This window comes from Colobus angolensis, unplaced genomic scaffold (assembly GCF_000951035.1).
Source record: "Colobus angolensis palliatus isolate OR3802 unplaced genomic scaffold, Cang.pa_1.0 Scaffold37, whole genome shotgun sequence".
Classification (NCBI taxonomy): Eukaryota; Metazoa; Chordata; class Mammalia; order Primates; family Cercopithecidae; genus Colobus; species Colobus angolensis.
In genome coordinates this window covers 3526275-3550562 of record NW_012117043.1, presented here as the reverse complement: position 1 = coordinate 3550562, position 24288 = coordinate 3526275, and the positions used below count along the sequence as shown (strand labels likewise).

The window sequence follows — 24288 nt, the reverse complement described above, 5'->3', positions numbered from 1 at the left end:
TCGCCTGGCTAATTTTTTTTGTATTTTTAGTAGAGACGGGGTTTCACCGTGTTAGCCAGGATGGTTTCGATCTCCTGACCTCATGATCCACCCGTCTCGGCCTCCCAAAGTGCTGGGATTACAGGCTTGAGCTACCGCGCCCAGCCTCATGTCCTTTATTATAGTTAAGAGAGAGAAATGCTTTGAGAACTGGTTTCTGCCTGTGTTGTATGTCAGTACATATAATAAGCATAATGGACATATTCTTCTCAGAATTATTAAATATTGGTGGTTTTCTAAGACAGAAATACTGTTTAGAAATTATCTTTTATGTATTTGCATACTTTGTAACTCATCCTCAGTTATATAGAAAAGTTGTGTCAGAAAAGAGGACATTCAAAAGAAAGAAAAGCACAAATATGGCTATGTGTGCATTCCCATGCAGAAGAGAATCTGTAGCATACGATTGTTTACATTAAAAAGTTTCTTTGAGAAAAGTAAATTCATGGAGGCTTAAAACTATGAGGAAAAAACCCAAATCTTAATGTTTCAACTAGTATCAAAAATCATATTTGATGTTTATAACAGGATATTAGAGTCACACTCTTGATTTGATCTTTTCGCTGAGGCAGTGTAATGGCACCATGTATTTGTTTCATTTTCCAACCCTGCTGGTCCTGAGTTACCTATATTCTTTCTAAATTATGCTTGCAAGCCAGTAAGCTCTTTTCTATATTCATCTCTTTTAGTACTTTATCAAGTATAGCTCTTCAAAACCAATTTACATTTTGACTTGATCTGTTCTTTAAGTTTGTTAGGTACATTTTCTGCCTTGCACATTGTTTCTGGCAATGATTCTACAAAGTGTTTCTCTATTATATATCATGGGTCATCATTTCCCAGTCTCTCATAGTAGCTTCCTCATCATTTCTCTAGTGTCCTAGATTACTCCCCACCCACCATCTAGTCCCAAAGCAGAAGCCACATGTTTCAGGTTTTTGTTTGGCAGCACCTCACTTTTGGTACTAATTTCTGTATTGGTTATTTTGCTGTGATGAAACCATCCCCAAAACTTAGTGGCTTAAAAATAGCAGTTATGTATTCTCATTCATGTAACTGGAGGTCAACTTGAGGTGGTGGAGGTGGGGAGTGGTTAGCCAGTTGATGCCGTACTTTATGCTTTAAACTACAGATTAGGTAGAGATCTATTCCGTATTATTTCTCATTCTCCTTTGGCCAGTGGGCCAGTCTGGTCATATTCTTTTATTGATTTATTTATTAAAATTTTTTTTTTTTTTTTTTTTTAGAGATAGGGTCTTGCTCTGTTGTCCAGGCCAGAGTGCAGTGGTGCAATTATAGCTCACTGCAGCTTCATACTCCTGGGCTCAAGCAATTCTCCTACCTCAGCCTCTCGAGTGTCTGGGACTATAGATGTGTGCCACCATGGCTTGCTGTTTTTTTAATTTTTTGTAGAGACAGGCTCTTGTTATGTTGCCCAGCTGGCCTTGAACTCTGTACCTCAAGTGATCCTCTCAACTCTGCCTCTCCAGTAGCTGGGATTACAGTTGTGAGTTACCACATCTGGCTTTCAGTTTTTCCCTTTAAATAAGCAATAGCAATGGTCCGTTCCTGAGTGGATAGTTCTCAAAGTTATTATTAACAGTCTCTTATCTTGATTTGTGGTTATTTTAAATATATACCCTTTTTACTAAAGCAAATGTCTTTAGTCTTCATAATTCTTCAACCAATAATTATTCCAATAAGATTAACTTTTTTTTTTTAAAGATGGAGTCTCACTCTGTCTCCCAGGCTGGAGTGCAGTGGCGTGATCTCGGCTCACTGCAACCTCTGCCTCCCGGGTTCAGGCAGTTCTCCTGCCTCAGCCTTCCGAGTAGCTGGAACTATAAGCGCATGCCACCACACCCAGCTAATTTTTGTATTTTTCAGTAGAGACGGGGTTTCACTGTATTGCATGGGGTGGTGTCGAACTCCTGACCTTGTGATCTGCCTGCCTGGGTGTCCCAAAGTGCTGGGATTACAGGAATGAGCCACTGCACCTGGCCAAGATTAACATTTTAATATAATTCAAGCAGAACAGAATGGTATTATAAATTAGAAAACCTTAAGGATTCCTGCTCATATATCCAAGTCCCTTCCCCAGAAGTAACCAGGTTTTTTTTTTTTTTAAACTTTGTTTTACTTCTGGTGGTTACTGTCATAATTCCAGAGATTTTTATACTGCCTCTGGGCCTTGATTTATCAACTTTCAACAATGTCACTGCTCTTTCTTTCTTTTCTTTTAGACAGAGTCTTGCTCTGTTGCCCAGACTGGGAATGCAGTGGCACAATCTTGGCTCACTTCAACTTCCGCCTCCCGGGTTCAAGCAATTCTCTTGCCTCAGCCTCCTGAGTAGCTGGGACTACAGGTGCCTGCCACCACGCCTGGCTAATTTTTGTGTATTTAGTAGAGGCAAAGTTTCGCCATGTTGGCCAGGCTGGTTTCGAACTCCTGACCTCAAATTATTCTCCCTCCTCAGCCTCCCAAAGTGCTGGGATTACAGGAATGAGCCACCATTCCCAGCCATTGTCACTGCTTTCTTAACAAGAACGATAAGTTTTTTTGTTGTTGTTGGTTTTTTAAATTTTTTTTTAGTTAAGTTTTTCTGTCAGTTATGTTAATTTTTATTTTATTTTTATTTACTTATATATATATTTTTTGAGACAGAGTCTTACTCTGTCTCCCATGCTGGAATGCAGTGCTGCGATCTTAGCTCACTGCAGCCTCCACATCCTGGATTCAAGCGCCTCAGCCTCCCAAGTAGCTGGGATTACAGGCACCTGCCACTGCGCTTGGCTAATTTTTTGTATTTTTAGGGAGATGGAGGCTTCACCATTTTGGCCTTGCTGGTCTCGAACTCTTGGCCTCAAGTGATCCACCCACCTTCCAAGTGCTGGAATTATAGATGTGAGCCACTGTGCCCAGCCTAAAAAAATTGTATTTCTATTAAAAGCAGTTTTTAGATGACTAGTCACATGCAGTAGTGGAAAGGGGAAAGAGTAGAACAAGTTCTGTCTGCACTAACTGAACAGTCAATTGAGGTAACTCAACTACCTTCAGACTAGCCTCTGTCAGTTACGTTTGTAACTTGAATAACATGCTTAAATTTGTATTTCTTATTCTATCAAGTTTAGACATTTTGTATCGACTCCATATGTATAAGATATAGAAATTCTTAGCTCTGTATTGCTTTTCACCTCTTTTCGACCATCTATTTTCCCACTTCTGTTAACTGTAGCATTACTTTTACTATAATTTTAATTCACTATGTTCTGCTTATCCAGAAGAAATTCAAGAGAGCTTATACATATATAAAACAGGTTTTGAGCTGATTAATCATCATAGTTTAAAAAACTGGTTTTTAAAGATGAATTATTAAGATAAATGTGTGGAGAAGGAATAAGAAGAGTTTATTAGTGTACAATCTTACCTCTTATGGGCAATTTGACCCTTCTGAATTTTATCTTGGTGTCCTTGGGAACTTTTATTTTCCAACCTGTATACTCAGCCATATCCAAATTTCGTTAAGGTGTACTATTTTGCATATATTCTTGGTTCTAGGATGCCTTCAACTATAAGACCCATTGTTGCTTTAAAATAGTGTTATTGGTTGGGAGGGGATTGCATTAAATGATTAGCCCCATTGAAAATAAAGTGAGAAACATATTTGTATTTAGTTTCTTATATAGAGGGGAAAATAGGCAAAAATAAAAATTGAGTCACCATTAATTCTTTTGTCCGCCTTTATTTTCTTTATCCAAAGAAAACTTTTTTTTCTTAAAGGAAAAAAAAAAAAGAGCTGGGTACAGTGGCCCATGCCTGTAGTCCCAGCTGCTTTGGAGGCTGAGATAAGAGGATCCCTTGAGCCCAGGAGTTACGAGCCAGCCTGGGCAACATAGTGAGACCCTCTCTCTTTCTTTAAAAAAGAAAAAGAAAAAAATTGACCCTACCATTTTGGTAGCCTATCCCTTTCCAATAAACCTACTCTTCTACTTTAACTTATTGTTGTGGCTATATAATAATTCTATGTGTGACTGTACCTAACTCATTTAACTGGCCCCTCTATTTGCAGCCTTTCCTACTATAAACAGTGTTGTAAAGAACTTTTCTTATAGCTAAGTCTTTGCTCACGTCCATGATTTTTTTCCTTCTGATGAAGTAGACTTTCTGGGCAAAATAGAGTATGAATTTTTACATACCTCCTAATAAAGAAAAGCAAGTTAACATTTTTGGCCACTAGCCATCACTAAGATATAACTTTTTCTTCTTTTTTAGTGAACACTTGTCCTGCTCCTTCACCTTTTTCTTGCATGGAGACAGCAATGTTTGTACCAGTGTGGAAATTAACCAACATCAACCTGTATACCTTCTCAGTGAAGAGCATATCACCCTTGCTCAACAGTCTAATAGCCCATTTCAAGGTAGATTATTTTATTATATTAGGTAATTGATCTTTTACTGAAAGATCCTTATTGAACTTCATAATTTTACATTTGGGGATTGATGGAATTCCCCCTGATCTTTAGCCTAATGATGATTTTGATGTCATTTACTTTCTTCTCCCCCATTAGAGTGTTACTACATTTTTAAATACAGGTATTACCAAAAATTCTTGACCGTGAATGGTGAAGTAGTTTAAAGTGTTCTTTTAGATAGCGTATTGGATTTATATGTGTTAACGTTTTCAAGGTTATCTTGTGTGTCAGGTCATATAAGCCATGTTTTGTTTGTTGTTTGTTTTTGTTTTTCGAGATGGAGTTTCGCTCTGTTGCCCAGGCTGGAGTGCAGTGGCATAATCTCGGTTCACTGCAACCTCCACTTTCCGGATTCAAGCAATTCTGCGTCAGCCTCCTAAGTAGCTGGGATTACAGGCGCGTGCCACCATGCCTAGCTAATGTTTGTGTTTCTTAAGTAGAACTCAGTTTCATTGTGTTGGCCAGGCTGGTCTTGAACGCCTGACCTCAAGTGATCCACCTGCCTCGGCCTCCCAAAGTGCTGGGATTATAGGTGTGAGCCACCTTGCCTGGCCAAAGCCATGTGTAACATAGCTACAAACGGACTTTTGATACTATTTATACTATGAAAACAGTTGAATTCTAGAAGAAATATTTTATAAGATTGCTGAATTGCTTTTAAGGTTTGGCAGTGTGTTCTTATTTTAACTTTAAACCTAATATTTGCTTTTTAAAGTTTACATGGCAGTACATTATAAATATTTAGATTTATATATCTATGTATCTATATTTATATATCTATATTGTTTTTCCTCAGATTGCTTTTTCTTATAAATATTCCCAGCTTCTGTTAAAATTCTTAAGAGTTTTTTTTTTGTTTTTTTTGAGACAGAGTCTTGCTCTGTCGCCCAGGCTGGAGTGCAGTGGCCAGATCTGAGCTCACTGCAAGCTCCGCCTCTTGGGTTCACGCCATTCTCCTGCCTCAGCTTCCTGAGTAGCTGGGATTGCAGGCGTGTGCCACCACACCCAGCTAATTTTTTTTGTATTTTATTAGGGACAGGGTTTCACCACGTTGACCAGGCTGGTCTTGAACTCCTGACCTCAGGTGATCCGCCCGCCTCAGCCTCCCAAAATGCTGGGATTACAGGCGTGAACCACTGCGCCCAGCCTGGGCAGACAAATTTTTAACAGTTTATATAATAAACTCAGTGTTGTACTTTATCTTCACAATAATGAAGTATAATAAATTGATTTTTCTCTGAAATGGTTATTATTGGTTTCCTTTTCTTTTTTATAATTGCACAATCACTTGCCACATTGTTCACTGTGTTCCTATTTGGTAAAACAGTCTTTAGTTACTTATTTGATGTCTGCTTTGGGTTTCTAGTTATCTTATGCCCATTTGGACTAAATGGCACTCTCACAGGACAGGCATTCAAGATGTCTGATTCAGCTACAAAAAAATTAATTGGTGAATGGAAACAGTTCTATCCTATCTCATGTTGCTTGAAGGAGATGTCTGAAGAAAAGCAGGAAGATATGGATTGGGAAGATGATTCTTTAGCTGCAGTAGAAGTTCTTGTTGGTATGTATGCTGAGTTTTATTCCTAAGGGGAAAACGCATGATTGTATGTATTAGTTATATTTTGCTCAATAACAAGTCTAATTTAACTCAGTGGCTTTCAACACCAAAGATTTATTTCTTATTTCTTGCCCACATTACTTAAGGGCTGCAGCTTAGCTGTGGTTTGGCTCCATGTATCTGCTCATTCTGTAACCTAGGTTAAATGAGTATCCCGGTAGCTAGGACATACTGTTCTTATGAGAACAGAAGAATAATAGGGACTGAACCAAACCATGTAAGTGTACTCAAAGCTTCTGCTGGGATACAGTATATGTTGCATCTGCTCACATTGCATTAGACAAAACTAGTTAAATGGCCAAGCCAAAGTCATTGGAGCAGGGAAATAGATTCTGTCTAGAGAGAAGCGTGCTTAGAATGGGACAGTTAATTGTGAATTAATATTTGAAGGCTGAAAAGTTGACAGCCTGTGTTATGTGATGTTTTAATGTTTTGTAAAACTATCACTTCTGATAACTTAAGAGACAGAAAATGTAACTAAAGAATTTGTGACTTTGCATGCTCTGCCTGCCAAAAGGGTCAGATTTTTTTATTTTTATTTATTTTTATTTTTTTGAGGCGGAGTCTTGCTCTGTTGCCCAGGTTGGAGTGCAATAGCGCGATCTTGGCTCACTGAAACCTCCTCCGCCTCCCAGGTTCAAGTGCTTCTCCTGCCTCAGCCTTGCTAGTAGCTGAGATTACAGGTGCACGCCACCATGCCCAGCTAATTTTTGTAATTTTAGTAGAGATGGGGTTTTGCCATGTTGGCCAGGGTAGTCTCAAATTCCTGACCTCAAGTGATCCACCTACCTTGGCCTCCCAGAGTGCTGGGATTACTGGCATGAGCCACTGCGCCCAGCCCAAAAGGGTCAGATTTTTTCAAATTGGCTATATTCTCTATGTCCTCTCATTCAGAGACCCAGGTAACAAAGTACCGGTATCCGGGACATGTTAATCTCATAGTAGAAGACAGAAGTGAGAGAAGCTGCACTGACCCTACAAGCACATTTAAAGCTCTGTTAGGATGTGGCTTATGTCACATGCTTACATTCCAGAGCAAGTCACATAGCCTGACAATGGAGTGAAGACATATACTCTACCTCGGAGAGGCATGAGAGGAGGCATGGAGAAAATATAATTTAGCAGATAATTGGAATTAGAATCTACCATATTGTATGTAAGGGAATCTAATGGTAATGTTATACATGAAGATCACCTCATTTCGTCTTTTATTTGCTTATTTTTTTTAAGATGGAATCTCGCTGTGTCACTGCCCAGGCTGGAGTGCGATGGTGCGATCTCTGCTCACTGCAACCTCTGCCTCCTGGGCTTAAGCAGTTCTCCTGCCTCACCCTCCCGAGTAGCTGGGATTACAGGTGCCTGCCACCATGCCCAGCTAAATTTTGTATTTTTAGTAGAGATGGGGTTTAGCCATGTTGGCCAGGCTGCTCTTGAACTCCTGACCTCAAATGACCCACCCACCTCAGCCTTCCAGAGTGCCAGGATTACAGGTGTGAGCCACCGCTCCTGGCCTGTTTTTTTTTTTTTTTTAATAAAAAGATTACCAGTGTTCACTTTTAATAAACACGTTACCAGAGCAGTTGTGACAAAAACGGAAACAAAACACACACATATTTTAGGCTTTTAAAATAGAGGCATATAGAAAAGTAAATAGAAAATGGTTTGTAATTCTAGTGTCCAGATTACCTTTGTTAAATTTAAAAAATAAAATTGAAAAAGTAATACACATTAAGTTGGTCAGAGATGCAAACAAAGATTTAAAAAACACATTTCTAGAAATCTAAAAAATTAAAAGGAAAGCTGCCTTTTTCCAAATCTCTCTCAGCAAAGGTAACTACCACTGGCAGCTTGTTGTGGTTTATTATGGTTTCTTTTAAAAAAGAAAAACTTATGCCAAAGAAGCTTATATTTATAAAAATGTATTTTTATTTGTACAGGTGTGATACCTACTTTTCCATTGTAGTACTTTTGAGTATGACTAATTCACTAGTCACAAAGGTAATTGGTTTTCCTGTCCCATTTTTGTTTTCCTTTCAGCTGGTGTCCGAATGATCTACCCAGCATGCTTTGTTCTAGTCCCTCAGTCAGACATTCCTACTCCTAGCCCTGTGGGATCTACTCACTGTTCATCTTCTTGCTTGGGTGTCCACCAAGTGCCTGCTTCCACAAGAGATCCTGCTATGTCTTCGGTTACGCTTACACCACCTACATCTCCTGAGGAAGTCCAAACAGGTATAGTAGTAATTTGTCTCATCAGCTCTGGTAATCTGTTACTTTGTGTACAGTAAGTACTTAAGAAATATTTTGAAATAGTTTCAAACTTCTTGAGAAGTTACAAGCATAGTACAAGTAATTTCCCTAGCCAGATTTCCAAACTGTTATTATTTACTCCTTCACCCTCTCTGTGTATATGTACATTCATTATCATTGGTCTTTTTCTGAACCATTTGGGAACAAGCTACAGATGTGATGTCCCGTCACTTCTGTATACTCAGTGTATTTCCCAGAATTAAGGACACTCTTCTATACAACTATTACTCTATCTTCTTAGTCAGAAAATCCAGTTTGCATTCCCTGTTTTAGATATTTTGCTTTCTGTATTTAAAAGTAGCGTGCTTTTATTTTTAAAGATATGTGTGTTTATAATTAAAATTTACTCCAACAGAGCAGCCCATTGCTGTGTTCTAATTCTTAGCACTTAAGTCCTACAAAAACTTAAGTCCTACACGCTTTTATAGTAACTGTCAATACAGAACTAAAGCATTTTAGCTATTAAAAAGGGTTTAGTTACCAAGGTGCTTATTTTCAGCAAAATGCCCTGTCACTCAGAAGAACATACGCATATGCTAAAGTTCTGACCCATCGATTGATGCAACAGGTTTATATCCCTGCCCTTCCTCCATCTACCTTTAAAACAAAACATAGAAGAACTTTTTACAATGGAGGATAAACATACAGAAACACAGAAGAGCTTTTTACAATGGAGGGGAAATATGCTCATGCTCAGCTGACCTTACAAAAAAGACTGTCTGATTTCCAACTAAATGAGAACACCAGAGTGTTTGGCTAGAGTCCAGCAATCATTGACTGACCGAGGTCAGAGGCTGGCAGGGACAGAAGGGCCAGAGTGCTGCCGCTGTAGGGGCTCATTCTGGGCTCCAAACCCCACCTTGATGTGGAAGTCAGGGTCTGTGCAGCAGCTCCACAGTTGGTGTCCAGGGACCCTTCACAGTACTCCTGAGTCCTTCCAGTCTACCCACCTCTGGCCAGCCCCCAACCTTGATGATGTCACTGGGCATCAGGGTAGTCTGGTTTGCTTATACAGCATGATCCATGGGACACCTCCTTCCTCGCCCTCAGCCCATCTCCCTCCACACACCACCCTGTGCTGGCCCTGCCTGGCTCCTGAGAACCCCGCTCTTGGCACTGAGAGTGCTAGGTTACAGAGATGTACTTGACTGCCACATTTGCCTAATGAGATCTGATTCCAAAAAGAAGCATGCTTTTTGTCTCAAAATATAAATAATTTTACCAGATAGCTGGAGCAGTTTGTATCACAAATTAATAAAAAACCCAAATAATGTTACTTTAAACCTACCTTTATTCTCCTACAGCCTGTTTTTTTGTTTTGTTTTCAGTTGATCCTCAGTCTGCCCAGAAGTGGGTCAAATTTTCTTCAGTATCTGATGGCTTCAACTCCGATAGTACTAGCCACCATGGTGGGAAAATACCCAGAAAATTAGCAAATCATGTGGTGGATAGAGTTTGGCAAGAATGCAATATGAACAGAGCACAGAACAAGTGTGTATTTTCATTTATAAGTTCAAAAATTGCATGTTGATAATTACTTATAATTAGATATCTAAAGTATAAACCATCATTTGATTTTTCTTTAACTCATAACGTTGATCTTTAAAATTAATTCTAATGCTACATTGAGGTTTAATGGAAAATTTTATGAATTCTAAAGAATTTTGTAACTTTAAATCTTAGGAGGAAGTATTCTGCTTCATCAGGTGGTCTGTGCGAAGAAGCGACAGCTGCTAAAGTGGCATCCTGGGACTTTGTTGAAGCCACACAAAGAACAAATTGCAGTTGTTTGAGGTAGATTATTTCCCGATCAATTGATGCCTATGTGTGATAGTTTCTCATGCCACTGAATGCTTAGGCCCACTTTATTTGAGATAGCTTACATGAACATGACGTTAGGATTTTTTTCAAAAGAAAATTCAAGAAAAAGAGTTCAGGAATTTGAAGCTGATTATAGAAATACATGTAGATATAATCCTTCAGTTCATTCACTGTTACCAGAGGCGGACTCTGAAAGTTTTGTTTCCTAGTGGCTAAATAAAAGACTATTTTATATGGGGCTATGGTATATATAGCATCTATAAGATATAAAAGGCATATAAGTCTCTTGAGAAAAGCATTGCTTCCTCAATGGCACTGCCTGAGACATTTCTCCCAAAAGTTGTTTCTTTTTTAGAAAATAAAGAGATAGGATCTTGGTTTGTTGCCCAGGCTGAAGTAATCATGGCTCACTGCAGCCTCAAACTCCTGGCCTCAGGCGATCCTCCTGCCCCAGCCTCCCAAGTAGCTAGGATTACAGGCATGTGCCACGCCACCTGGCTAATTAAAAGAAAAAAAAAATTGTGGAGAGGGGATCTTGGTATGTTGTCCAGACTGGTTTCGAGCTCCTAGCCTCAAACAGTCCTCCCCTTGGCTTTCCAAAGTGCTAGGATTACAGGTGTGAGCCACCATACCTGGCCTACAATCTTTTTTTTTTTTTTTTTTTGAGATGGAGTCTTGCTCTGTCTCCCGGGCTGGAGTGCAGTGACGTGATCTCCGCTCACTGCAAGCTCCACCTCCTGGGTTCATGCCATTCTCCTGCCTCAGCCTCCATAAAGTAGGAGTAGTTGGGAGGGACTACAGGCACACGCCAGCATGCCCAGCTAATTTTTTTTATTATTATTATTAATGTATTTTTAGTAGAGACAGGGTTTCACTGTGTTAGCCAGGATGGTCTGGATCTCCTGACTTCATGATACAATCTTTTTTAAATAGCAAATACAGCGTTGGGTTTTGAAGAGTACATTCTTTTCTTTCTTTCTTTTTTTTTTTTTTAGCTTTTATTTTCGGTTCAGGGTTACGTGTGCAGGTTTGTGAAATAGGTAAACTCATGTCACAGGGATTTGCTGTGTAGATTATTTTGTCACTCAGATACTAAGCCTAGTACCCAGTAGTTACTTTTTCTGCTCCTGTCCCTCCTCCCTTACCCTGAAGTGGACCCCAGTGTCTGTTGGATCCTTCTTGCTGTCCATGAGTTATCATCATTTAGCTACCACTTATAGGTGAGAACAGGCAGTAATTGGCTTTCTGTTCCTGTGCTAAGGATGATGACCTTCAGCTTCATCCATGTTCCTGCAGATGACATGATCTCATTCTTTTTTATGGCTGCACAGTATTCCATGGTGTGTACGTACCACATTTTCTTTATCCAGTCTGTCATTGATGGGCACTTAGGTTGATTCTACGTCTTTGCTATTGTGAATAGTGCTGCAGGGAACATTTGTGTATATGTGTCTTTGTGGTAGAATGATTTATATTACCCTGGTATATAACCAGTAATGGGATTGCTGGGTCGGATGGTAGTTGTAGCTCTTTGAGGAATCACCACACTGCTTTCCACAATGGTTGAACTATTTTCACTCCCACCAACAGTGTATAAATGTTCCCTTCTCAATCTTGCCAGCATCTGTTACTTTTTGACTTTTTAATAATAGCCATTCTGACTGGTGTGAGATGTTATCTCATTATGGTTTTGATTTGCATTTCTCTAATGATCAGTGATGTTGAGCTTTTTTACATATGCATGTTGGCTGCACTATGTCTTCTTTTGAAAAGTTTTCATGTCCTTTGCCCACTTTTTAATAGGATTATTTTTTCTTATAAATTTAAGTTTTTTTGGATACTGGATATTAGACATTTGTCAGCACTGTTTGCAAAACTTTTCTCCCGTTACGTAGGTTATTTGTTTAGTCTGTTGATAATTTCTGTTGCTGTGCAACTGCTCTTTAGTTTAATTAGATCCCATTTGTCAATTTTTGCTTTTGTTGTGATTGCTTTTGACATCTTCATCATGAAATTTTTGCCCATTTCTGTGTCCAGAATGGTATTGTCTGAGTTGTCTTCCAGGGTTTTTATAGTTTTGGGTTTTACATTTAAGTCTTTAATTCATCTTGAGTTGATGTTTGTGTATTGTGTAAGGAAGTGGTTCGGTTTCAGTCATCTGCATATGACTAGCCAGTTATACCAGCACCATTTATTGAATAGGGAGTCCTTTCCCTATTGCTTGTTTTTGTGAGTTTTGTCAAAGATCAGATGGTTGTGGCAGTGCAGTCTTATTTCTGGGCTCTCTATTCTGTTTCATTGGTTTGTGTGTCTGTTTTAGTATCAGTACCATGCTGTTTTGGTAACTGTAGTCCTGTAGTACCGTTTAAGCCAGGTAACATGATGCCTCCAGCATTCTTCTTTTTGCTTAGGATTGCCTTGGCTATTTGGGCTGTTTTTGGATTTCATACAAATTTTAAAATAGTTTTTCCTAGTTCTGTGAAGAATGTCATTGGTAGTTTGATAACATTAAATCCAAATTGCTTTGGGCAGTATGGCCATTTTAAGGATATTGATTCTTTCTATCCATGAGCATGGAATGTTTTTCTGTTTTTTTGCATCATTTCTGATTTCTTTGAGCAGTGTTTTGTAATTCTCATTGTAGAGATCTTTAACCCCTCTGATTAACTGTATTCCCAGTTACTTTACTCTTTTTGTGGCAGATGTGAATGGGATTGCATTTCTGATTTGGCTCTCAGCTTGGTTGTTGTTGGTATATAGGGATGCTAGTGATTTTTGTACAGTGATTTTGTATCCTGAAATTTTACTGAAGTTGTCTATCAGTTGAAGGAGCTTTTGGGCTGAGACTGTGGGGTTTTCCAGGTTTAGAATCATGTTGTCTGTCAACAGGGATAGTTTCACTTCCTTTCTTTCTATTTGAATGCCCTTTATTTTTTTCTCCCTTATTCTTCTGGCCAGGACTTCCACTATTATTATGAATAGGAGCGAGAGGGGGCATTCTTGTGCCACTTTTCAAGGGAAATGCTTCCAGCTACGGTCTTTTTTTTAAAACGGTAAATACAGTGCTGGGTTTTGTGGAGTTATTTCTTATAACATTCTTTGGGCAGCTGTAAGTGAAATGTTGAAATAAGATTCAGAAAATAGGATTCTATAAGGGAAAAACTTAAAAGGGAGCAAAACTGTCAAAGCATGACAAGACCGTCATGCTTTCCAATGGACTGTATTGGTTGAATGATTAGTAGAAGAATAGATGAATGTGGAATTCTTTAGAAATTTATTTAGTTTATATATTAAGGCCTTGTGATAAGATTTGGTTATGAGAAGGTTTAAAATTATGTTGCCTAGAGTTTATTATTCTATCCTGCAGATTAAACATAGATCATAGGCTTTTGCAGTCAAGTGGAACAATAATGGTCTTGACATCCCTAGTCAGAACTTGCCATGGAATAGATGGTCACCTGTCTTTCTCATGGAAGTGAACCAAAGAAATGGAGTGCCTGCAGGTTAGGGCCAAGGTTTTTCTACATTTGCACTGTTGGTTTGAATATATAATAACAGAGTCTCTCAAGTGTGCTGTTTTTGCATAAATTGAATCTTCTTATATTGCATAAGAATTCTTACTTTGCATAAGAATACTTACTTATTGAATAATTCTCTTTGGATTAAAGAATATGTAATTTTTTAAAGTCTGGCAACTTTGTTGAAAATTTACCTCTGTTAGAGAGATTGGAATAAAAACAAAGATATATTTAGCTATTGTTTAGCAGTTTAAAATAGCTAAAAACCCACACCTAAACTTGAACATAATTTGTATAAGAATGAGGGTCAGCAAAGTGTAATGAATTGGCCATATTTGGCCCACTGCCTGTTTTGTATGGCCTGTAAGCTGAAAATGATTTTTTTTTGTTTGTTTGAGACGATGTCTCGCAGACAGGAGTGCAGTGGCGTGATCTCGGCTCACTGCACCCTTGCCTCCCGGGTTCAAGCAGTTCTCCTGCCTCAGCCTCCCGAATAGCCAGGACTACAGGCATGGGCCACCAAGCCTGGCTAATTTTTTGTATTTTTTAGTGGAGACGGGGTTTCATCATGTTGGCCTGTCTGGTCTCAAACTCCCGACCTCAGGTGATCCATCTGCCTTGGCCTCCCAAAGTATTGGGATTACAGGTTTGAGCCACCAAGCCTGGGCCAACTGAAAATGATTTTTACATTTTTTAGAAGTTGAAAAAAATAAAGAATGTTTTATGGTATGGGAAGATTGTGTGAAATTCATATTTCAGTATTGATAAATAAGGATTTATTATAACACAGCCACATTCATTTATTTACATATTGTCTGTGGTCGCTTTTGCCCCACAGTGGCAGAGTTGAGTAGTTGTGACACAGACTGGCCCCCAGGGGGTAAAATATTTACTCTCTGGTTCCCTACAGAAAAAGGTTGCTAATCCCTGGTCTAAGACCAAAAGAATGCTTAAATGAAATTAGGCTTTTCCAGAACTACCATTCCACCGATCAATCCTGTTACTGGATATATATACCCAGAGGAATATAAAGCATTCTGTCATAAAGACACGTGCATGGGAATGTTCATTGCAGCACTATTCACAATTGCAAAGACTTAGAATCAACCTAAGTGCTTACCAATGACAGATTGGATAAATAAAATGTGCATGTACACCATGGAATGCCGTGCAGCCATAAAAAAGAATGAGATCATGTCTTCTGCAGGAATATGAATGGAGCTGGAGGTCATTTTCCTTAGCAAACCTATGCAGGAACTGAAAATTAAATATTGCCTGTTCTCACTTATAAGTGGGAGCTAAATGATGAGAATACATGGACACATAGAGGAGAACAACAGACACTGGGGTCCAGTGGAGGCTGGGAGGAGGGAGAGGAGCAGAAAAAATTACTGTTGGATACTAGACCTTTAATACTTGTGTAATGAAATAATCTGTAAACAAAGCCCCATGACATGAGTTTACCTATATAACAAACCATCACATTTACCCCTGAACCTAAAATAAAAGTTAAGAAAAAAATAAATTAGGATTTTCTTTCTCACTATTGAAATTTTTATCAAACAATTCTTTTTTAGTTCCTAAACTAGACTTTTTAATTCTTTTTGAAAAGATGTGGATTTTAAATATTTTGTCTAAAATGGTTTTACAGGAAGGCATTAAAAAATGCATGTTGGCAACATAAGTTTAAATTTTTGGTCTTTAAGCTGAACTTTTATTTTTAAGAAGTTATTTTCTTTTGTCCAGGCACAGTGGCTCATGCCCATAATCCCAGCACTTTGGGATGCTGAGGCGAGTGGATCACTTGAGGTCAGGAGTTCAAGACCAGCTTGGCCAACATGGTGAAATACCATCTTTACTAAAAATACAAAAATTAACTGGGCATGGTGGTGCACGCCTGTAATCCCAGCTACTCAGGAGGCTGAGGCAGGAGAATCGCTTGAACCTGGAAGGCGGAGGTTGCGGTGAGCCAAGATGGCGCCACTGTACTTCAGTGTTGGCTGCAAAGCGAGACTCCGTCTCAAAAAAAAAAAAAAGTTATTGTAAAAAATATTTTCTGAAATTCCTCACAGGCATATAGAGATTTAATATGCCAAAATTTTACATAATCGATACGTGTGACTTGCTTTGGTTAGTTTGCTCCTTTAGTAAATACAGCATTTCTAATCATTTACTTAGAAAAAAAATTACTATTACATTTTGTACTTTAGGTTCTTTGCCCACTACAAATCTAGCTTATTTCTTTTTTTTTTTTTTTTTGAGACGGAGTCTCGCTCTGCCACCCAGGCTGGAGTGCAGTGGCCAGATCTCAGCTCACTGCAAGCTCCGCCTCCCGGGTTTATGCCATTCTCCTGCCTCAGCCTCCGGAGTAGCTGGGACTACAGGCGCCCGCCTCGTCGCCCGGCTAGTTTTTTGTATTTTTTAATAGAGACAGGGTTTCACCGTATTAGCCAGGATGGTCTTGATCTCCTGACTTCGTGATCCGCCCGTCTCGGCCTCCCAAAGTGCTGGGATTACGGGCTTGAGCCACTGCGCCCGGCCCAAAATCTAGCTTATTTCTTAAGTGAAGGTAAGACAGATAGACAGTGAGCTACTACGTGTGTATCCTCTTTGCCATGGAATATAGGAGGTTGGGGCATACATTGATAACTGACTCTTAATCGGCCTCTAGCTCGCTCTCAAATCTATTTCTGCTTTTTCTCTGTTCTGTTCTGTATTGCAGGGAATTAAATTTCCTAGACTCCTTTGCTTTCTGGAGTTGGCTAATAGGAGGCACTAACAGAAGATTGGAGGGTGAAAGGAGGGAAGAGGCCAGGGTCTTTCCCCAGTCCCTTTTTGAGCCAACTCCAGCAGCAGCTCCCTTGTGTCCTATTAACACAGCCCCTTCTCATGGTCCCAGTTACTACTGAGCAGATCCTGCTATGGTTCTAGCACCATCCTGAGCTTCCGGGATATGGTGAGACTACATCATCTTACTGTCCTTTCAGTGCTAGAAGTCATAGAAGCTCCCTGCTGTTACTAGTCGCTGGGTTGCCTCACTTTCCTGTGTTTTGTATAACCAGTTCTGTATAGTGAATTTCTTCTGTGTGAAAGATAGGCCTGGACCCTGCCTGATAACATTGGCTTCTCTTAAAAATGATTTGGGAAGAAAAAAAATTCATAGCTGTACAGACAATTTATATGAATATAAATTATTTTAAGAAATTTAAAGTATGTGAAAAAAGCGTAAGTTCCCCTTGACCATCCTTTCTCTCCCACAAGCGTACTCACTCTCTCTAGAAGTGGCTAGTTGCCAATTAGATACTATTTCTCCATACTTAATTTTATGTATTCCCCTCTCAACACATAAATATTATTATTTTTTTAGAGACTAGCTGTGTCGCCCAGGCTGGAGTGCAGTGATGAAATCATGGCTCATTATAGCCTCAAACTCCTGGGCTCAAACGATCCTCCTGCCTCAGTCTCCCAGCTAGCTAGAACTACAGGTGTGTGCCACAATGCTCGGATAATTTTTAAATATTTTGTAGAGACGGGGTCATGCTATGTTGTCCAGGCTGGTCGTGAACTCCTGGGCTCAAGCGATCTTCCTGCCTCAGCCTCCCAAAGTGCTGAGATTACCGGCGTGAACCACCATGCCTGGCCTCACATAAGTATTATTCTGATGTATTTTTCACAGCGAATTCTTTTCACTTAATGTGCCTCAGATCTTTCCATATTAGTTACTTATAGCTCTACTTCAGTTTAAAAATTTTCCTGGGCCTGGGTGTGGTGGCTCATGCCTGTAATGCCAGCAGTTTGGGAGGCCAAGGGAGAAGGATTGCTTGAGGCCAGGAGTTCGAGACTAGCGTGGACAATGTAGTGATACTCTTTTTTTTAAAAGAAAAATGAAAAAAGAATGTTACTAATATTACACTGAATGGAAGTATCATAGTTTATATAATCATTCTGGATTTGATGGGCATACAGTTTGTTTCCATAAGTGTTTTTTGCTTGTGCTTACTTTAAAAACAAGTAATACTGCTGTAACTATCAGTTATCTATTCGGTTTTTTTGAATACTTACTCTGTGACAGAAGGTGTCTAGCCTCAGAATACACTAGCTAACAAAAGGCGAGAGGGCTGTTTAAGTACGTGTGACATCAAAAAAGATTCTACCGATTTTACTCACATTTTTTGCATGTAGAAAATGTTGGTTTTTCTTGTGATTTCACTGATCTGAAGACTATCCTCACAATTACTTTTTGCCATTATAATAAGTGAGAAACATAAAATTGGTGCATTTTTCATTAGCGAGATTGAATAGCACACATTTACTGATACTAGACTTTAGTGTGGTGGAATGTTCATAGAAAAACTGCACATAGAAAGCAGGCTGCTGAGTAAAAAGCAATACATTAAATTTCACATGTTAACATTAAAGTACTGCATGCCTAACATCAATAGGAAAGAATAATCTAAAAGGATTACTCTGTTGGTTTGTGCTTTGAGGACAATTTCTTTTTTTTACAAAGATTACTCAATGTGGTTGTGTTCTAGCATGAAATTTAATTGTTCGGCCGGGTACAGTGGTTCACGCCTGTAATCCCAGCACTTTGGGATGCTGAGGCAGGTGGATCACAAGGTGAGGAGATGAGAACCATCCTGGCTAACACAGTGAAACCCTGTCTCTACTAAAAATACAAAAAAATTAGCCAGGCTTGGTGGTGGGGGCCTGTAGTCCCAGCTACTCAGGAGGCTGAGGCAGGAGAATGGTGTGAACCTGGGAGGTGGAACTTGGAGTGAGCTGAGATTGCGCCACTGCACTCCAGCCTGGGTGACAGAGCAAGAGTCTGTCTCAAAAAAAAAAAAAAAAAAAAAGTTCAGTTGTTCTCTCTAAAGAAACTACCTTTTAGAAAGACGTCTGTATAGAAGTAAAGGGCTGATTTAATGTTGTCAAAAATTTAGAGAACCGCTGCTATTAGTATATAACCCCAGTTAATAGTTTCTTACTCATAATAGCTGGGTAAGTGAATGCATGGCCATTTACTTTTCACATCCCTTGTATACTTGGGACATAACTAAATAGTTCACCTCAGATGAATGGAGATCCTATTTCTCCTACTGCCTTGCATAAAATAGACTAATTCTCAAACTTTTTCATCTCAGAACTTATTTACAGTCTTAAAAAGTTGTTGAAGACTGCAAAGTACGTTTATTACATCTATTTATATTTTAGAGAAATTTTAAAGCACCACTTATTAAAAATAACATTGATCTCAGTGCATATTAACATGAATAAAATAGACATCCACTATATTTTCCAAAACACTAGCAAAAAAACTGATTGAGTGGTATTGTTTTACAGTTGTGCAAGACTCTTTAATATTGAGTTTAGTAAGATAGTTGAATTCTTAACATCTGCTTCTGCATTCAGCATATTGCTGGATATTGTCTTGTTTGAAGTATATGAAGAAAATCCAGCCTCATGTAGTTATGCAATTGGAGAAGGGAAGAGAGTATTTTAATAACTTTTTCAGATAATTGTGGGTATTCTTCTTTGGTACTAGACCAAAAATTGACAAGTGGTAGTTTCTTAAAGGTTAGTTGCAGTGTGACATCTAAAGCCTTGTCAGTAGTTGTACTTCACTAATAACTGAATGGATCTTTCCATTTTGTAGCATCATGCGTTGGTCATTTGAAAAATATCAGTTCACTGGGTTATACAGATCTGAATGTTGGCACATTTTGTTATATATACTCATCTCCAAATATCCGTGGAGGATCGATGTTCTGGAACCCTCACAGATAACAAAATTTATGGATGCTCAAGTCCTTCATATAAAATGAGTTAGTATTCATATAACCCATATACATCCGTCAGTATTCCTTTTTTTTTTTTTTTTTCCTTTTTGAGACAGAGTCTTCCTCTGTTGCCCAGGCTGGAGTGCAGTGGTGTGATCTTGGCTTACTGCAACTTGCCCCTCCCTGGCTCAAGCGATTCTCGTGCCTCAGCCTCCCAAGTAGCTGGGACTATAGGCATGTGCCACCATGCCCAGCTAAATTTTTTTGTGTGTGTATTTTTAATAGAGATGGGGTTTCACCAGGTTGGCCAGGCTGGTCTTGAACTCCTGGCCTCAAGTGATCCACCCACCTCAGCCTCCCAAAGTGTTGGGGTTACAGGCATGAGCCACTGTACCTGGCCCTTCAGTATCGTTTAAATAATCTCTAGTTTGTTTATAATACATAATACAATGTGTTACATAAATAGTTATACCGTATTGTTTTTACAATTTATATTGTTTTTTATTGTTGTACTGTTAACTTTTCATTTTTGAAAAATAATATTTTTCGTCTCTGGTTGGTTGAATTTGAGGATGTGGAATTCAACCAATACAGTGTATCAGAATATTTCATTCATTAATATTACCAGTGACCTCATCTGAAAAGTATTTGTTAGAAGGCTATCAAGCTCACTGTGTCAGATACAGTTTTCCAAAATTCTAAATCTTGCAGTGATACCAACTGTATTAGCAGAAGTATTGTTTAGCAGTCAAGCTCAAAATGATCAGTTCTTCCTTAAATGACAAACTCATTTTGTTCATGTTTGATAACCTAATAAACAAGTCTGCCAAATGGCCAAATATGGATAATCTTAGTTTATCTACCAGTCAGCTAGTTTCAGCTTGTAACACAAACAATTGTACAAGGGCTTTTCCTCAAAATAGCCATTGTACTTCAAATCTATAGCAGAAATACTTTGTATGTACTTCCTGTTTCTTTATACAGAGTGTAAAAAGATGGTATAAGGATTGAGATTATTAAAAATTATTTGTGCTGTCTTCATGAAGGACATTCTTAAGTGATACTATCATAAAAAACAGCAAACTGAATGTGTGGTGGTGGAGAAAGCAGTGGCTACTACTGCTAGTACAGTTGGTACCACTCCCTTGATTCATGTTCAGTTGCTAGAAGTTTTGCTGCCTATTGTTTTTGAACCATCTTTGTAAATTTCAACATAATAAAAAAGGCAGATAGTGTCTTGGTGCTATTGTGGAAAGAGTTTTGAACCCCTGAAGCCCCTGAAAAGGAGGGTTCATGGACCATACTTTGAATTTAGTAGACAGTCAGATATTTGAATAATTGGTAAGTTAATGATACTGTTATTTTTTTCCTTTTTATATTTTTTTTCAGTTTCTTCTCTTGATTTAGAAGTTTGGTGTTTTTATTATTTTGTTAATTGAATTAATCCTTTATTGTACCTGCTTTCCTTAAAGTCTACAGTTAGAGTCTGTGTTCTTTTTATGGAATGAACAAGAACCTTGGAATACTTTAATCTTGCTCCTCACATCTTTCATGCTTTTTTTTTTTTTGCATTTTAGTTCTCTATTTTGTTATTAGAAAATTCAAACATGGATAAAAATAAGTGAATTGGGCAATGAATTCCTATTTATCAACCATTAGTATTCACTTGCTGTGTTTGCTTCAACTAGACCTTTTCTCTTCCTGAATATCTTCAAAATTTGTTTAATTTACTTTATTATTTGTTTATTATTTTATATATATATATATATTTTTTTTTTTTTTTTGAGGCAGAGTTTCATTCTGTCACCCAGGCTGGAGTACAGTGGCGCTATCTTGGCTCACTTGCAACCTCCACCTCCTGGGTTCAAGTGATTCTTCTGCCTCACCCTCCTGAGTAGTTGGGATTAAAGGCGCCCGCCACCACACCCGGCTAATTTTTTGTATTTTTAGTAGAGACGGGGTTTCACCGTGTTGTCCAGGCTGGTCTAGAACCCCCGGCCTCGGGTGATCTGTCCACCTTGGCCTCCCAAAGTGCTGGGATTACAGGCATGAGCCACCATGCCCAGCCCAATATATTTTATTGAACTTATCTAACATATTATTTTGATATATAGTAATTGTGATGACACATTAGTGAGATATTTAACATTCCATTATTTTATAACATGTCTTGGAAAATTGGTATTTTACATCTATAGCACATCTCAAGTTAGACTAGCCACTTGTCAAGTGTCTAATGGCTACATGTAACTTGTGGCTACCATTATTGGATAGTGCAGCTTTAGAAATTAGGTAGAAATAGGACTGAAGGGCTGGAAGATACAGAAAAGATGAATTTCTATTCAATATTAAGAATTTACCTTCTAGCAGTTGGAGCTGTTTGATGAGGGGGGTGCATCTCCTTTTACAGTAATATGGTCCTTATCATTGAAAGTATTAAAAAAAAAACCCATTCAAGCCAATGGAGTGGCTCTTGCCTGTAAACCCAGCTACTTGGGAGGTGGTAGTGAGCTCTAATCATGGTACCGTGTTCCAGCCTGGGCAAGAGCGTGAGGAAAAAAAAAGAGAAGGGATTGTTCATACATTGGGTAGAACCTGCTGGGTTTTTTGGTTTTTGTTTTGTTTTGTTTTTTGGTTTTGGTTTTTTGTGTTTTGGACAAATTTCTGTGTTTTAAAAAAAAAAAAATGCTCTTTTACAAAGTTCAGACCGGGTAAGTGGCTCATGCCCATAATCCCAGCACTTTTGGAGGCCAAAGCAGGTGTATCACTTGAGGTCAGGAGTTTGAGACCAGCGTGGCCAACATGGCGAAACCTCGTCTCTACTGGGAAAAAAATATATATATATATATGTGTGTGTGTGTGTGTGTGTGTATATATATATATAATTAGACTGATGCGGTGGCAGGTGCCTGTAATCCCAGCTACTTGGGAGGCTGAGGTGGGGGAATCACTTGAACCTGGGAGGCAGAGGTTACAATGAGTGGAGATCATGCGCTGCACTCAAGCCTGGGCAACAGAGTGAGACTCTCAAAAATTAAATAAATAAAATGAAAAGTTCAAACAATACACAATAATAAAAAATTAAAAATTAACAGGTTCCCCTCTTATGTGTGTAGGTCTGCCTGTTGCTTTCTTTCAGACAAATGGAATCGTGCTGTATTTCTGCAACTTTTGTTTTGATAAACAGCCTGAGTGTTTATCCACATTAGCACTTACAGATTTACTCTTTTTAAAAAGTTCGTAATACTGCATTTTATAGATATATAATACTTTATTTGGCAAATTGCTATGCTCTTGATAAAGATTTTTAAAGTAAATCTTAGATATTACTTTTCTGCAGTACTTCAGTATGCAGCTCTAAAAAATACAAGTATCTTCTTACATTAATATAATGCTACCCTCATACCTAATGTTATACCTTGTCCAGATTTTCTCAGAAATGTCTTTTTGTAGGTAGTTTATTTGACTAGGATTCAAACAAGGAGTAAACATTTGGTTGTTATGTTTTCTGAATCTCTCCTTTTAGTTATCTCCTGTTCCCTTTTCATGACATTGACTTGGTAAAACTAGGTCAGTTCTCCCTGTAGAGTGCCCCATATTCTGGATTTTTCATTTTACTTGTCATGTAATTTTACTTCTTTTGGTGTAATTTAATTTCTTCCTTTTTCCTTTGCATTTCTGTAAATGGAAGGTAACTGTAGAGCTGAGCTATCCAATACTAGCTGTGTTAGTAACTACTGTTGGCTATTTAAATTTACAGTAATTGGATTTAAATACAATTAAAAATTCAGTTCCTCAGCTGGGTGCAGTGGTTCATGCCTGTAATCCCAGCACTTTGGAAGGCTCTCTTGAGTCCAGGAATTTGAGGTTACAGTGTGCTATGATTGTACTGCATTCCAGCCTCAGTGACAGAACAAGACCTTGTCTCTTAAAAAAAAAAATTTGGTTCCTCAGTTACACTAGCCACAATTCAAGTGCTCAAGAGCCATATACAGGCTGGGTGCAGTGGCTCATGCCTGTAATCCCAGCATTTTGGGAGGCCGAGGTAGGTGGATCATTTGAGGTCAGGAGTTCAAGACCAGCCTGACCAACGTGGTGAAACCCCATCTCTACTAAAAATACAAAAATTAGCCCAGTGTGGTGGTGGGCACCTGAAATCCCAGCTACTTGGGAGACTGAGGCAGGAGAATAGCTTGAACCCAGGAGGCAGAGGTTGCAGTGAGCCAAGAGCATGCCACTGCACTCCAGCCTGGGTGACAGAGCGGGACTGTGTCTCAAAATATATATATATATATATACACACACACATCAAAACATATACAGAACTTCCCATCATCATATATAGAAAGTTCTGGACAGTGCTCAGTGCTGGCCTGGGGGCTTGATTACTTGATTAGACTCAACTTCAACATTTTTAGCAAGAGTAGATGGTGGCTGTGTTGTTTTTTATTGTGTTACATCAGAGAGACACAATATCTGGTTGTCCCATGTCTAGTAATGTTAAGATTGATTAGGTGGGGATCAGCCTTACCCTTTCATTGTATAGTTTTTTTGTTTGTTTCTTTGTTTGGTGGGGGTTGGGACAGAGTCTCGAGTGCAGTGGCGTGATCTCAGCTTGTTGCAACCTCCATCTCCTGGGCTGAAGCGATTCTCCTGCCTCAGCCTCCTGAGTAGCTGGGATTACAGGTGCCTGCCACCACGCCTGGCTAATTTTTGTATTTTTAGT

The 24288-nt window shown here is 38.8% G+C and overlaps 1 protein-coding gene across 1 annotated transcript in view; it reads left to right on the top strand.

Moving 5' to 3' along the window:
• Positions 1-24288, top strand: part of MED13 (mediator complex subunit 13) — a 132187-nt gene that overhangs the window by 26910 nt on the left and 80989 nt on the right. The window contains exons 4-8 of the mRNA XM_011953658.1: positions 4313-4458; positions 5879-6076; positions 8171-8365; positions 9772-9934; positions 10127-10237. Of these exons, the coding sequence (XP_011809048.1) occupies positions 4313-4458; positions 5879-6076; positions 8171-8365; positions 9772-9934; positions 10127-10237 (813 nt within the window). The remainder of the gene's footprint in view (positions 1-4312; positions 4459-5878; positions 6077-8170; positions 8366-9771; positions 9935-10126; positions 10238-24288) is intronic.